This window comes from Otolemur garnettii, unplaced genomic scaffold (assembly GCF_000181295.1).
Source record: "Otolemur garnettii isolate 467f Iridium unplaced genomic scaffold, OtoGar3 scaffold00023, whole genome shotgun sequence".
Classification (NCBI taxonomy): domain Eukaryota; kingdom Metazoa; phylum Chordata; class Mammalia; order Primates; family Galagidae; genus Otolemur; species Otolemur garnettii.
In genome coordinates, this window is record NW_003852418.1 from 21,766,993 (window position 1) to 21,781,732 (window position 14,740).

Genomic DNA, 14,740 nt, shown 5'->3' on the forward strand with positions numbered 1-14,740 from the left:
GAAAACATGATGGAATCAGACAGATAATTGAAAAATTACTAATTATCAAGATGTCGTTATCCCCAAATGGTCTAAGAGGACATTAGTGGATAAATATTTTGTTCTAGATAAATATTTTTACAAAATGTGCTCTCAAAGTCCTTACTGGAGTCCCATCAACTTGAGGTGTGTCCCTCTCGAGTCAGACTATCAGAGCGGAGTTCCAGGATTGCAGAGAACAGGTTTAGATTTCGAGGGATTGCAGTTCAGTCCGATCACTTGATCTCCATCGCGGGGCTACTCTGTAGACTCCCCTGTGTAGGGCAGGTCACCAAGGAGTCTGGTCTGGTCAGCTTTAGCCTTCTGCCAGTTTTACCGCAAAATACACTCTCAAATTCCTAAGGTCAAGAAGTGATCATTAATGTCCTGATTCACAGACATGAAAATTATGGTAAAAATCAAAGAGTGAAATCAAGAGCTAGATCAACTGCTTCAAAGTATATGGTTTTAAAGGGTCATTCACAAGCTCACGTCATACCTTGTAAGGGAGGATACATAATAAACATAAGGATTTCAACATTTTTCTTAAATAACACAAATACCATACATGTATTTTTATTTAGTTTTTTCAATAAATCCTCAAAATGGCTGGCCACACTGCAGAAGGAGCTATAGGTTTTTTTAGTGTGGTAAACTATACATATTAGGAGTTTACATTTGAACCATCATTAAGTGTGCAGGTCAGTGTCGCCTACACCATCCTGCAGCGACTCCCTCCCCTGTCTCCTGCGAACCTGGCTGTGCCCACAGCTTGGGGAGACGGGGCTGCCTGGCAGCACCAGTGGGGCCTTTGCCATTACTCCTCTCTCTCCTGGTTTTCAAAAAGCCTCAATTACAAGGGAAAGAAGAGACTCTGAGAAGGATGCAGGGGTGGCCAGATCTCATTAAGCCTCTAGGTCACCTGTTTACAGGAAACAGGATATGCAAAATACAGAAGGTAGAAAAGTCTGATGAATAATCCCATTTTCAATAAATAAAGTGAGGGAAAAAGGGGAACGATTACAGATTAGTAAGATATTTAAAAGCTACCAACCAAATGCAGTGCTTGAACTCTGATTCAAATAAGTCAACTGTAAAAAAAAGACATTTTTAAGCCAATGAGAGTTCTCAGGACAAGTTTGGATATGAAAGAATGGTAACAACAATAATACTGTAGTTATGTTTTTTTATAGCCCTTTTCTTTTAGAGAAACATTTATGAAATGAGGTGTTTGGCATTGCTTTAAAATAATTCAGTGTGTGTGGGAGTGTAGGTGAAACAAAACTATGCCTGAAACCAAGTTATGGAAACACAGGAATTCATTAATCCGTTCCCTCCCATTTTTTGTGCTTGTTTGGATATTTCCATAGGTTTTCTACACAATTAAATCTCAGTTTATAGATTTTTATTGTGGTAAAATATATGCAGGTATAACAAAATTTGCCATGTGAAGCATCTGTCAGTGTACATTTTACTGCAGTCCATTCCCATTGTGCAGCCGTCATCACTTTTTCCAACACATTCTATCTCTATCCCCATTACGCACCAAGTTCTCATCCGCCGCCCACCCCCTCATCTACTGTGTCCCTGTGGATCTGAGTCCTCCAGGTGCCTCAGATAGAGGAATCACATAAGTTTGTCTTTTGTGACTGACTCATTTTACTTTGCACTGTGTCCTCAAAGGTCATCCATACTGTAGAGTGTCAGAATTTCTTTCCTTTTTGTGGCTGAATAAATTCTATTGTGTTTACAACGTATTTTGTTTTGTCCATTCATCTGTCAATGGACTCTCAGGTTGTCTCTGCCTTTCAGTCACTGTGAATAATGTAGCTGTGAATAATGATGTACAGGTGTCAACCAGGTCCTGGTTTTGATTCTTTTGGGTTTATACCCAGAAGTGGAATTGCTGGATTATGGTGATTAACATTTTGAGGCACCACACACCGTCTCCCACAGGGCTGCACCATTGTCCATCCCCACCAGCCACACACAAGGATTCCAGCTTCTCCAGGTGCTTGCCAACGTTTTTTTTTTCTTTAATAATGGTTATCCTAATGGGTGTGAAATGGCATCTCCTTCTGGTTTTAATTTTTATTTCCCTAATGACTGATGCCAGTGCATCTTTTCATGCACTTACTGGTCATGTGTGTATCTTTTCTAGAGAAAAGACTATTCAAGTCCTTTTCCCATTTTTAAATTGTGTTGTTTTTTTGTTGCTGAGTTTGAGCAAATTTATATTTAATTCAACCCCAGGGGAAGTACAAGCTCTCTGCAGCCACTGACTTAGCTTTTGAGTGCTCTGGGGTGGCTGTAACTTTACACCTGCCCACATTTTAAGTGACATTCCAACCAAACCAATTTGCCATTTCCAACTATTAGCTATACTCAGAAGCTAGAGCTGCATATAGACAGACTGTAATTTTCTTCCTAAATTTAAAAGGTTTTAAGATGCAATTTAAGATGAACCATATTTTGAAAAATTTCCTATTAGGACCTAAAGCACAAATATAAAACATTTGCTTATATCTGTCAAGGTAGATTTACCTTGTAGAGTAAAAAAGTGAAACTCAGAAATAAAATAATCATTCCCAGACATAAGAAAGTATTTTGAGAAATTTCCTAAACTATTTTCACACAGTGAGGAAGCTAGTCCCAAGCATCCATCCTTATTCTGAGTAAGGGGCAGAAGTAGGGTTAGGCTGTGGCTCTATCTAGACTCCTGCAGGTCCCAGAGCCAGTCTCCTGGGAACTGGCAACTTCGAAAGGGACAAGCAGACCTTGTTAGTCCTCAAGTTCACCAAGGTCAAGGTAAGTTATTGTGACAGCTCTCAATTAGCATCTATTTTCAACATACATAAATGAAATAGTTGTTTTAACGCAATTTTTACAACCTGTCACTGCATCTCAAGATGACATCTAACTAAAGGCAATTCTCACATTAGACTTATAAATATGAGAATACCAGTAACAAAAACTTTATCTCTTAGCTGGATACAGGGGTTCATGCCTGCTATCCTAGACAGGAGGATCTCTTGAGGCCAGGAGATTTAAGACCAGCCTGGGGCACGTATCAAGGCCTCATCTCTACCAAAAGTAAAAAAATTAGCCAGATGTAGTGGCAGGTGCCTGTAGTCACAGCTACTAAGGAGGCTGAGGCAGGAGGATCACATGAGCCTATGAGTTCAAGGTTTCAGTGAGCTATGATGATGCCACTGTACTCTAGCCTCAGCGACAGAGTGAGACTCCATGTCAAAAATCAAACAAAAAGCCGGGCATGGTGGATCACCTGAGCTCAGGAGTTTGAGACCAGCCTGAAGAAGAGTAAGACTCCATCTCTACTAAAACTAGAAAAACTAGACAGGTGATGCACCAGGCAACTGTAGTCCCAGCTACTCGGGAGGCTGAGGCAAGAGTATCACTTGAGCCCAAGAGTTTGAGGTTGCTGTGAGCTACGATGCCACAACACTCTACCCAGGGCAAAGAGTAAGACTGTGTCAAAAAAATCCCTATATATTTCTTAGCAGAAAAGAGAAATAGTTTTAGTTACAGTAGAACCTCTATACTTGACCACCTCCTTAAGTTGACCTAATTTTCACAGCCTGAACATGCACCACATGTACGGGTGCCCTAGACCTAGTTTCATATGTTGACTGCCTCCATTTGCTGACCAGTTTGTTAGGGTCCCTTGTGTAGTCACCTTACAAAGGTCCTGTTATGTTTTGTCAGGAAAACATAGCAGGAAGTTTTAAAAGGAAGAAAGCTGGCACAGTGTGTATAAGAAAAAGAATTAAAGTCAAAGGGTTAAAAAAGCCAAAGAGGAATTCTGCAAATTGATAAAACAAACCAGGCCTGAAGAATTCAGAACAGGAGGGAGTTTATAAATACTTAACAAAGCTTTAAAATATGTAAAGCAAATGCTGAGAGAACTCTAAGGGGACTTGGCAAATCTAATCATAATGGGAGACATCTCCATGTGTCTCAGAGACAGCCGATCTCACAGGCACAAGGACAGGAAGGGTTTGAATCACCATTCAAATCTCACTGAGTAAACATCTAGAACTTTCCAAGTGGAGACTGATTGCTCTAATAATCATGGATTGTTTTTAAATGACCACATAAGCGGTCACAATAAAAGTCTCAACTTTTGGGGGTGGCACCTGTGGCTCAGTGAGTAGGGCGCCGGCCCTGTATACCAAGGGTGGCGGGTTCAAACCCGGCCCCAGCCAAAATGCAACAACAACAAAAAAAAAGCTGGGTATTGTGGCGGGCACCTGTGGTCCCAGCTACTCGGGAGGCTGAAGCAAGAGAATCCCCTAAGCCCAAGAGCTGGAGGTTGCTATGAGCTCTGATACCACAGCACTCTACCGAGGGCGACAAACTAAGACTCTGTCTCTACATGCGTGGAAGTTTACTGAGGAAGAGAAAGACAGGCTTACAGAACAAGATACATTCACCATAGGCAACAGATGGGCCTTACTATCACAACAGAAGAAGGCCTCAACAAACTTAAAAACTAAGCTCAGGTGTTCGGGACCTGACTGGGCAATAGAGAGAGACTCCATCTCTACAGAAAATATAAAAATTAGCTTGGTACAGTAGGGCGCCTGTAGTCCCAGCTACTTTGGAGGCTGAGGTAGGAATATCACTTAAACCCAGGAGTTCAAGGCTGTCGTGAACTGTGATGAAACCACTGCACACCAGCCTGGGTGACTGACTTTGCCTTAAAAAAAAAAAAAGGCACTGTGGCCAGGTAGTGGCTCACACCTATAATCCTAGCATTCTAGGAGGCCGAGGTGGGAGGATTGCTTGAGCTCACGAGTTCAAGACCATCCTGAGCAAAAAACGACACCCCCTCTCTACTAAAACAATAGAAAAACTGAGGCAAGAGGACAGTTTGAGCCCAAAAGTTGTGAGATACGGTACTATAGCACTCTACCCAAGGCAACAGCATGAGACTCTGTCTCAAAATAAAGAAAAAAAAAAAGCACTCAGACAAATTTACATTAAGCACATTGATTAGAAAATTTAAAAGACTGAAAATAAATGAAGTAAATTTTCAAGACATAGAAAAAATAAAACTTGAAAGAGGGAAATAGAAATAAGGCTTCAAAATAAAAACATGCAAACATTATAACCGAATTCTTCGGACCCTCAAATTAGTCTGAAATAAAAAATTAAAATAATAAAGATAAAAGCAAATTACAATATAAAACCACCACCAAGCCCCCTGCAAAAACCCAACAGAGAAATCAACAAGCCCCTCACTGATCTCAGGAGGACACAGAGCACAGCCCGTCGCCTGGCTAAGAGAACATGACAGCTTATGAAGGAGCCCAGGACGGCCACAGGGAAACCAGGTGTGAGCTCATTAGGACAAAGAGAAAAGGACGACTTTTTTTTTAAAGACATTTTATTTTCAAAACCTTACAACACTACTTTGGTTCATCCTGCCCGCTCAGCAGCAGAAGGATGTTCTTCAGCAGTAGGTTCAAGAGTAAAAATCCTGTAAAAAGCAAGGATTCGGATAGTTCTCCACTGCCCAGCCCTACCCTCAGGAGGACACTTGAGTGAGCAGCAATTACGCCAACGGCCCCATCCCTAACTCAAGCTGTACTCACAGCGGGCAGTGGAGGGGATGGCATCCACTGCAGCTGTGACCCTCTCTACCTTCCCATACATTAGACGGGGCTGCCGACAGCCCCTCCTCACTCTGGGAGGGAGGTCATGGTTCTGGACCAGATTCTTGAGTTGCCATGCTGGCTCTAACATCCTCAGAGACAGTCAGCTTCTGGGGCCCGTGAAGGCAGCAGCAGCAAAGTGCCTGTTTCCCAAGAGCACCCATCTGCCAGGTGCTCCTCAGTAAGTCACAGCACTTGACAACCCGATCTAGGCCATAGTGTTGGATTCTGTGTGCTGGATGCACAATACTTGTCCTCAGGTCTGGGTCTCTTGACGTGAATATGATTATCAAGTGTACAATTAAATGCTCCCCGTGCTGGGAGAGCACAGAAGACATAAGGTCTGTTCATGAGAATCACATCTCTGGAGGTGCAAAGCAGAACATGAACTCAGTTGACTCAGCTGACCAGAGGGTGCAGCGACAGCACTGGGGACCCTCAGAAGCTCTATAGGTAAAGATGGCACAAGAGGCCTGGCCACAGGTCTCTGCAGGAAGGGGGTTCCCATCCTGTGCCTTGCCCAAGCTGGGCAACCTATTTTCCCTATCCTGGGAGCCAACGAGCTGGCGTTCCTGCCCCATGGGGGTCTGGCTTTTGGGAAGCAACTGCTCAAACATGGATCAATGGATGCTGCAGCCGACCGGGGAGTCTCTCCAGCTCCCTCACTCAGCTCCAGGACCACAGGCACCCCATTATTGAGATGTGGGAAGAAAGAAAGATATACCCAGTGAGGTGGGGCAGAGGCATGGGGGGGGCAGGGGAAACTGGGGTGGAAGAGAGGGGATGTGCTCGGCCGCTGAGAGATCACAGGGACTAGATCACCAAGCTGGGAGTGTGTCCAAGAGCAGACAGAAAAATGAGACAAGTACAGAGCACTCTGGGGCCTGGCGGCTAAGGAGAATGGAAAAAAGGGTGGTCACCAATAAGCAGGGCTCAGAGGGTTCTTACAGGAGAATACTGAAGAAATCACAGCATCCCTGCAGGAGAAGCTAGTGGGGAGAGACAGAGCCTGACTTCAGATAGAACATGAAAACTCAATCTCCGTGACAAGAGGAATGGCGGAAAGAGGGGAGAACTTGGTTGACTGCTGGTGACTTGGACGGAGGGAGGGAGCCCAGCTGAGGTTTGTGGTCGTAAATGGAGCCCAGCATCTTGGGATAAGTCACCAGCAACCCTGAACCGGATCCCAACTGGGAAGCAAAGCCACAGAGGATATTATTGGGACAACAGGCAAAATCTGAGTGAAATCAAGAGCATTACATCAATCAATGCTAAATTTTCTGATTTTGATCATTGTGTTCTGGTGATGTAAAATAACGTGTGAGAACTTATTGTTCAAAAGTGAACATTTAAATACTTAAGACACAAAGAGGCATGAGGCCTGCAGCTTCTTGAACGGCACAAAGCGAGGTGGGGATGATGGAGAATGGGGTAAATCCTAATACATGGCAACTGGGCAAAGCTGGGCACGTACACAAGGAGCTCTTTGTACTATTCTTGCAACTCTTTTTTAAGTTAGAAATCACACCCAAATTTAAAATTACTGTAACTAGTCATCCAAACCCAGAAGGCAGAGCATGTAGACAACTGATCTGACCTTGTTAAAACATCAATGCTGTAATAAATAACTTGAGCAGGTGAAACTGTCCTGGCTGAGAACCCAAAAGTCATAATCAAATGCAGCATACAACCCATGGCTGGGTGCTAGACTGGGATAAAAAAGATCTACTACAAAAGTCACTTTTAGAACATCTTAGGAAATCTAAGTACACATTGGGCATGAGGGGACATGAGAACTCAGTGTGGTGAGGCATGATAGGGCACAACGTGTGGGGAAATATTTGGGGACGAATGTTCCCATGTGTCTTTGAAAATGTGTTCACTAAAGTATGGTAGATGTTACCTGCCAAGGTCAGTGCCGGCTGCATAGGTACTCATGCACTCACCAGGTGCATTAGAAAGGAGACAGTGAATCACTGACTTGCTGATAGCCGGCTCCCCTCCTCCAACCCGTCTGTCCACCACCTTCTCAACACCACTACCCGGTGCCTCCCAGAAGGCTGAGCCCATCCTGCCCACCTAGCTCCTCCATCTCCCCTCTCAGCCAACTGCCCAATCCACCCAAGCCCTGCATCACCCCAATATCTCTTTCCCACCACATCCCATGGCTGGCACCACCACAAACATAGAAGCCTATCCCTTTGCTCACTCTAGCTGTGCTGATCTTTCGCTTTCCTCCTGCCCACCCGACCTCTGCCTCCTAGTCCAGTGCTCCCTGAGAAGAAGCCTGGACCCCAGTGCTGGCTGGCAGGCAGGGATGCTCCTCAGACGTGGGGGTAGTGTCCTGCCCTGGGGCCTGTGATGCCAGCTCAGGTCCCAAATGTTGACATTTGGGCTTCAGCTCAGCAGCCTCTGGAGACCACCAGATCCAAAGCATCCCCTCTGCAAGCCACTGGCTCACAGCACAGTGTCTCCCACCTGGAGGCCCTGCGTTCTCCTTTTCTTATGGACAGTCTCCCTCTAGGCAAACAATGTCTGTCTTGTCCAAGACCCCCAGCACCTTCAGCAGGTGGCTGCTTTCACCAGAAAAGATCCACTAAGTACAATGTGTACTAGAGAAATGTCTCAGCTCTCATTCATTGAACGTTTAAGAACCAAAGTATACACGCAAGTAAGAGGAAAGTCACTAAGGAAACAACTGAGCACAGTGCTGAGGCTATCTGCATTCTAACTCCCCCACTGGACTGCTAACAACTCGGCTTCAGTCTATCTTGCACTCTAATGATATGACACAGAAACGATTCATAAATTCAATGTAAATTCCAGAAATATCCAGGAAAATACATAAAATATAACACTCCTAAGTTTTTAATCTCATTAATCTTTCAGTATAGTTAACAAAAGTTTTCTTCAAAAGTCATAAATGCTGGCAGGTTCAAACCTGGCCAGGGCCTGCTAAACAAAACAAAAAAATTATAAATGCCTTTGTATTTGAATGAATTAATCAATAATAATTTACTATTGACAAGCACACAAAGTCAAACATTAAATCACTTTTTAAAATATAAATGCTTTATTTTATTAAAACCAACAGTCTATCTCTATTAAATAATGTTAAAAAGTAACTATAAATAACCAAAATGATCTAACTAGAATTAACATAATTTTGCTTTAAAATGAAATTAACCGTATAATGAATAAGGAACTTATGAAATTATGTAACTCACAAGCAGTGTCACATGAACACAGAAAAGGGGCACAGATAGGACAACAAACTCTGAAGAGAGAAGGGCGTCCGGCACGGTGGGGGTGGGGGTCAGGGGACTCTCTTGGGACCCACCACGACCTAGACACAGGAGCCCTTTCTAAAGCGGTTTCCCATCTCCTGGACCAGTCTCAGTGCATTCTCTGGCCAGACTCCCACTGGAGTCACCAGCAGTAATTTCCTCACAGCTTGGACAAGGTGCAAAGTCAGGACCCTGTAGGTTTGTTTCACTAAAGGCATAACCATTCCTGGAGGGACCAAGAGCCACTTGCCCTGACCATCGAATTCTGAGGCCAGCACCTGGATCTGAGGTCCTGAGGCAATACAGAACCGTTCCCATGACTGATACTCCTCTTCTGAACCACCAAGGGCTGACCCAACTGTCACTCAAGCCAAGCACCAGCTCTGGCAGAACAAAGCTGGGCACCACCAGTCACACCTGTGATGTGGCAGTCAGCTGTCCTGAGGAACCAGGAAACACAGGCACCAAAGCCCCTGCCCGCAACCACCCAGCCCACAGGGATGCGTCTCATTTGCCTTCTGAAGGAGTATGAGGTCCAGATTATTGGACATTTATTTTCTTGTTTTTTAATTCTTGCTTTTATCCCTTTCACGGTTTTCTGAAGGCAAAAATCATACCCTACATGCCCTTCAGGCCCCATTACAGTGCACTATAAGAGCAGGTGCTCACTTTGCTATTTAGCAAGGGACACTGCACAGTCACTTGTAATCTGCAGTGTAATAAATAAATCCTTCTTTAGTAAGTGACAAGTTATATCATTATGAGCAGAGCTCCATTCATACTGGACTTAGTATTTGACATGAGATTCTAGTAAACAAAGGACAGTTTGATTATCCTTAGGGAAAAAAGGAAAAACAGGAACATCGATAAGTAAAATTTATAAAATTCTGAAAAGCTACCTGGCCTAATTGAATACTAACCTTTTTAAGAGAATCTCCATGTCTTTCCTGAATATACTTCAGGAATGCTGTGGTCCACTGCAGAGTGGTTGCCTTATCAGTCTCGGCATTGCAGAATGGGACTAAAAGATTCAACTCATCACAACAAATGCGGATTCTGCGCCTACAGGCAAAACCCAAAGTAATCATATAGAGAAGCTGAAGCCAGGCAAACATGTAAAAGGCAGAGTTTCATTGTATTACCAGAAGGAACGGCTTCAGAGCCGGGTCACTGTGTGCCTCGGACGCGCCTGCCTTCACGGGTGAGGGAGCAAACACTCTGCCAGGGCCCTCCTATCTGGGGCAGGGATTACTGCCTCGAGTCATTTGAGCACCCAGATGCCCTTGGCAGCCCCAGCATCCCCCACACACATAGTACCTGGAGCTTCCCATTCACTGCTCCAGACAGGCTTCCAACCTCTAAAGCAGGGATGGCCCCAAACCCTTTGAAACTGGAAGCAACATTTTGTGCCTGTGCTTTTTGTGCGCAGATCAGTTCACTTAACAAACTGTTATCTGCCCCCCACATGCTAGACACAGTATCAGTGACTCAAGCACAGCTTTCACAAGCTCTGAGGGGCCCTGACTCAGAAAGGATCACAGACCACCACTCTGTTAATACCTGGAACCAGGTCTTTTTAGGTAACTGAAATCACAACTTGAGTCTTACTACTGGACTACTTTTTAACTTTGACGTAGGACATGCAGAATTGACACAGGGTGACTACGGCCCTCATTACTCATCTTCACACCTGAATGCTTAGAATTCTAACCAGAGATTTTACAATGTAAGAAAAGATGACTAGACCTTCTTGGACTTCTATGCACTTAGCCAAATACTATTCACATGTCGCTTATTTAATCTAACCACAAATCTATATAGTAGAGTTAGAAGTCAAACTTTTAAACTGTCACCATAGGGTATAAGGCTTTTAATATAGCAGCTACTCAATAAATGTTCATTACATAAATGTCAAAGTGGTAAAATGCCTTTATAATTCATGCTGACTTTAGAGAAGTCCTTCAGTTACAGAGTATGTGTGTACATGTATTCTAAGGAAGATTTCTAGCTAGCTTTAATACATTCCTTTAAAAAGAAAGAAACTGCCTTAGCTCAACATTCAACACTGGAGCTTCAAAGGCAAGTTATCTGTCTCACTCACTGCTTTTTATTTCGTGGGCCTACAGTAGATATTGGTACACAGTATTTGGTAAATGACTAAACTAATTAATGATATATTAGGGAAACATTATGTAAAAATCCATCTGTAATAGTGAAAATTTAACTGCCATGTGATTCCACGTAGAACAAATAAAATCTCCAAACAATATACTTAAGTTTTAATCTCCTCCTTCCCAACATTCTTAAAAGAACCAAGCAAAACTTGAAAATTAAGTTACCTGGTGCATAGGAACTAACAGAATGTCCTGAGCACGTACCAGGCTGGCCTGTGACTGGCATGTGGGATTCAGATTTCCTTGGGAGACTAGCAAAAAGAGCAGCTTCTGGGATCTAAACTACACGAACAAAACAGCTCACACTGAACATCTGCTTCCTGGTTGGCAACCTCTCGCCCATGTTGCCCAAATACACTGCTGGGATCCAAGCAAGCCTGTGAGATCCTCAGGGAGGGCACTAGGACACCTGTGTTTGGTGTCCTGGCTTCTCCCCATGTGCCCATGCTGGTTCTGCTCTGGATGGTTTATCTCCATAGCACCGACATGACTGTGACTCCATGCTGAGTCCTGCACATCCTCCTAGTGAGTCATTGGACTCAGGGGCAGTCATGGGAATCCCTGATCTCCCAGCAAAATAAAGTCAATGGTACTCCTGCCTTTTTTTCCTCCCTTTAAACACAGAAACGGCTATTGTTTCATCTGTAACAAACACACCTATCTGAGGTAACTGTGTAGAAGCCGGCCTAACAATCACACGCATTACCTTCTATCTCTCTCCATTCGGTTATGCCTCTCCCTACGCTGTGACCTTCCTCCCTGGGGCCCGCTCTGGGCCTGCTCCCCCAGGTTCGACTGTGAGGACTCCGAGGACTGCCAAGCCCCCTGTGCGGCTGTGGAGCCTTCGCCCACATTCTGAATCTCTCCAAGGGCTCTTCGTTCTACGTTTGTGTCCAACTGACGTATTCTACTCCGATTCCTCTTATTTATTGCTTGTTTACATAGCGCTTCTTCTTTGCAAAAGAAGAAAAAAGTAGTATTTTAATTTTTTACTCTTAACTTATCCCAATTAATGTTGAATATAGTTTTTGGCATTTTCAATCCAAGATTTAAATGTTATCAGGTAAGAAGCACAACATTAAACTGCAAAAATCTGTACAACCAGTTATTCAGTGTGAGCAGTGAACACTACACTCCAAGCCTGGTTCCCTCCCACAAACTGGACATGCATCTATAATCAGATTAAAATATTCCTTCTAAGGGTTGTACAATCAATAGAACCTTATCGAAAGTTCTCCTTTTTAGTCTACAAGTGTTGTTATCTATGAACAGAGAAACAGAGAAGTTGTACACTTCCTGGGAAATTCACAACACACAAAAAAGCTGGCAACATTTTCTTCAAAAAATATTTTCTTTAGGTACAATTATTCTAATATGACAACTAATATTTTAACTGCAGTGCTCAGAACAGAGAACAAAATTAAAGTGGCTTAAGATTAAATATGCCCTCACCTAGAAGTGATTCTCCTCACAAAAGGAGTAAGAACTAGCACTGTAGCTTTCGTGCTATACGGTTGGCAACAACTGACACCACACTATATGTGCACACATCATATTTAGTAGATGTGGTGACATCACTCTCACATGCCAGACAAAGCCAAATTCTCTATAGTAAGAAGAACTGCTTAATGCAAATTTTTGGAATGATGATAATATTTTCAGGGGGATAGAGAGACAAAAATCAATACTTTGGTGATATTTTATTCTTCAACCTGAGTTGAAGGGGACTATTTTAATCCTCATCTATGCCTTAGAGATACTAACAAACACGTCCTAGGAAGAAAAGGAAACCTAATGACTGACAGAGGAGAAAGCAGCAGTGCCCCAGCCCTCCATCTTCAGCTCTTGAAAAGCTGAGTGTAAGCTAAGCTGTTTTGGGGGGTAACTTGAAAAGCAGTTGTTTTCCAGGGAGGATTTAGACTTAACTTTGAAGTTAAAAACTTGCCTTCAGCAGTCTATTTCCAAAACTTCCTCGCTCACCTATTTCACTCCCAGCCCCTCTGCAGAGCAAACCATTAACTATTTGCTTCTCCAAAGCTTTCAGCAGATTTCAGGCTTCTGCCTCAGGAATGGAATATAGAACTATGAAGTACTCTCAGTAACTTCTGAAAAAGTATATGTCTATCATTTTACTGTTAAGGAAAAGCCCTCAAACTCAACATTTCCATATCGAGGTTAATTATGACATTTGAGATTTGGAAAAACATTCAGATTGAGATGACTGGGGGATGGACCTGAGATACACACTCACTCCCAAGGGGGGTTTAAGTGTAGACACCACCTCTCCCTCCAGGAGGAGAAAGGGCCCCCACCCTCCTGCCTCCCACATCACTTACCTCCCACTTTGATCCAAACCTGCTCCGGCAAAGCTTTGTTCCTACTACCTAAGGTCTGTTTAGTAGATTCAATTTCTTGCTGATAACAGAAAGAAAATGCTCTAGGCAATCCAATATCCTGGTGCTTGGCAGCTTCAAGTATAGAACATGAGTTACCAGAACTCTGGGAAAAAATGAAGCCACATGAATTTTATCAATATGTGGTTTCATTTTTTTACTACACAAATAAAATACACTTAACAGAAGTAACATCAAAGCTATTAATATGCAACTTGAAGACTTTAGGTGCCTTGAGAATTTTAAAATAGTTCCAAACCAGGCAAATACTCAAATTTTAAAAGATGATTAAGCTTATTAAAAGAGAAAAAATAATCCCTAGGCACTATGTTAAAATTTAACCATTTAATATTAAAGAACAAATCATTTTCCCTACCTGCGTTTGTGAAAGATTAGAATTTCCACCAGTAGAGCAAGCATTTGTCGTAAACAGTGGGTACGTGAACTGCAAAGCAGTAGTCGCAGCAGCTGTTTTATTTTTCACTAATGTTGTACATTTGTTTTGTTGCTGATGAAGAGGAACATTCATCAACTCAGATGGATGTCGAATAAGGGTTACCAAACTGCCAAGACAAAAGAAAACCCACACACCGTGAGGAATGATGCCTGAGATGCTGTCCATGGTTAGATTCGTTGGGCAGTGGCTCAACTTTACAATACACACCGCTCATCACGGAAATCCCTCTACAACTATCACCCAGGGTAGTGCGGAAAAGGCCATCGCTCCTCTCTTCCGCGTGGGGAGGAGGCAGTGTCACCTCACACCCTATGGAACATTCAAGAGGATAATTTGGAGACAATGGTCTCAACTTTCCTCACTCTTTTGTGCACAGACCCAGACAGAGGGCTCTCACTACAAAAGGCGCCGCGTGGGCATGTGTGTTCAGTACTTGGAGGCCGTACTCGCACAGGACACAACTTTCCACTCAGTCCCTAGACCCAGTAGGGCTCTTGGAACCTCGAGGTGGTGACTTCCCGACTGGGGTTCCCTCAACTCCGCCCAGCCCTGCAGGGTGCCGGCTCCGACCCTACCGTCCGCCACGCCTCCCCCGGCCCATGGGCCCTTCGCGTCCGTCCGCACGCACTTGTTGAGCGCCACGCCCGGCTCGGGGGGCTCCGGGCCGCGCGCGGCGGCCGGCGGCTCGGCCGCGACGCTGTTGAAGCGGTCCTCCAGGCGGACACGCACGGCC

At 43.9% G+C, this 14,740-nt stretch overlaps 1 protein-coding gene across 3 annotated transcripts; it reads right to left on the reverse strand.

Moving 5' to 3' along the window:
• Position 1: 1 nt before the first annotated feature.
• TCFL5 (transcription factor like 5) lies at positions 2 to 14,734 on the reverse strand. Of its 3 annotated transcripts, XM_003787857.3 has the most exons (6): positions 14,636 to 14,734; positions 13,927 to 14,113; positions 13,494 to 13,656; positions 11,864 to 12,110; positions 9,904 to 10,045; positions 2 to 377 (listed from the first exon to the last, which is right to left on the reverse strand). In XM_003787857.3, the coding sequence occupies exons 2-6, from the start codon at positions 14,077 to 14,079 to the stop codon at positions 255 to 257; spliced, it is 828 nt and encodes a 275-aa protein (XP_003787905.2). In that variant the 5' UTR covers positions 14,080 to 14,113; positions 14,636 to 14,734; the 3' UTR covers positions 2 to 254. The 3 variants fall into 3 exon arrangements, with proteins under 3 accessions (XP_003787905.2, XP_023367810.1, XP_023367809.1); XM_023512042.1 differs by lacking the exon at positions 14,636 to 14,734 and having other exon boundaries at positions 11,864 to 12,107; positions 13,927 to 14,219; XM_023512041.1 differs by lacking the exon at positions 14,636 to 14,734 and having other exon boundaries at positions 13,927 to 14,219.
• Positions 14,735 to 14,740: the final 6 nt, after the last annotated feature.

Bases quoted from the DNA above. Each gene is read 5' to 3' on its own strand.
- TCFL5 (XM_023512041.1), bottom strand. From the start codon at position 14,172: ATGGACAGCATCTCAGGCATCATTCCTCACGGTGTGTGGGTTTTCTTT. The intron at 13,657-13,926 runs GTAGGGAAAATG...ATTTTTTCCCAG, and splicing joins CTAATCTTTCACAAACGCAG to AGTTCTGGTAACTCATGTTC. The intron at 12,111-13,493 runs GTAAGTGATGTG...TCTTTTGCAAAG, and splicing joins GGTTTGGATCAAAGTGGGAG to AAGAAGCGCTATGTAAACAA.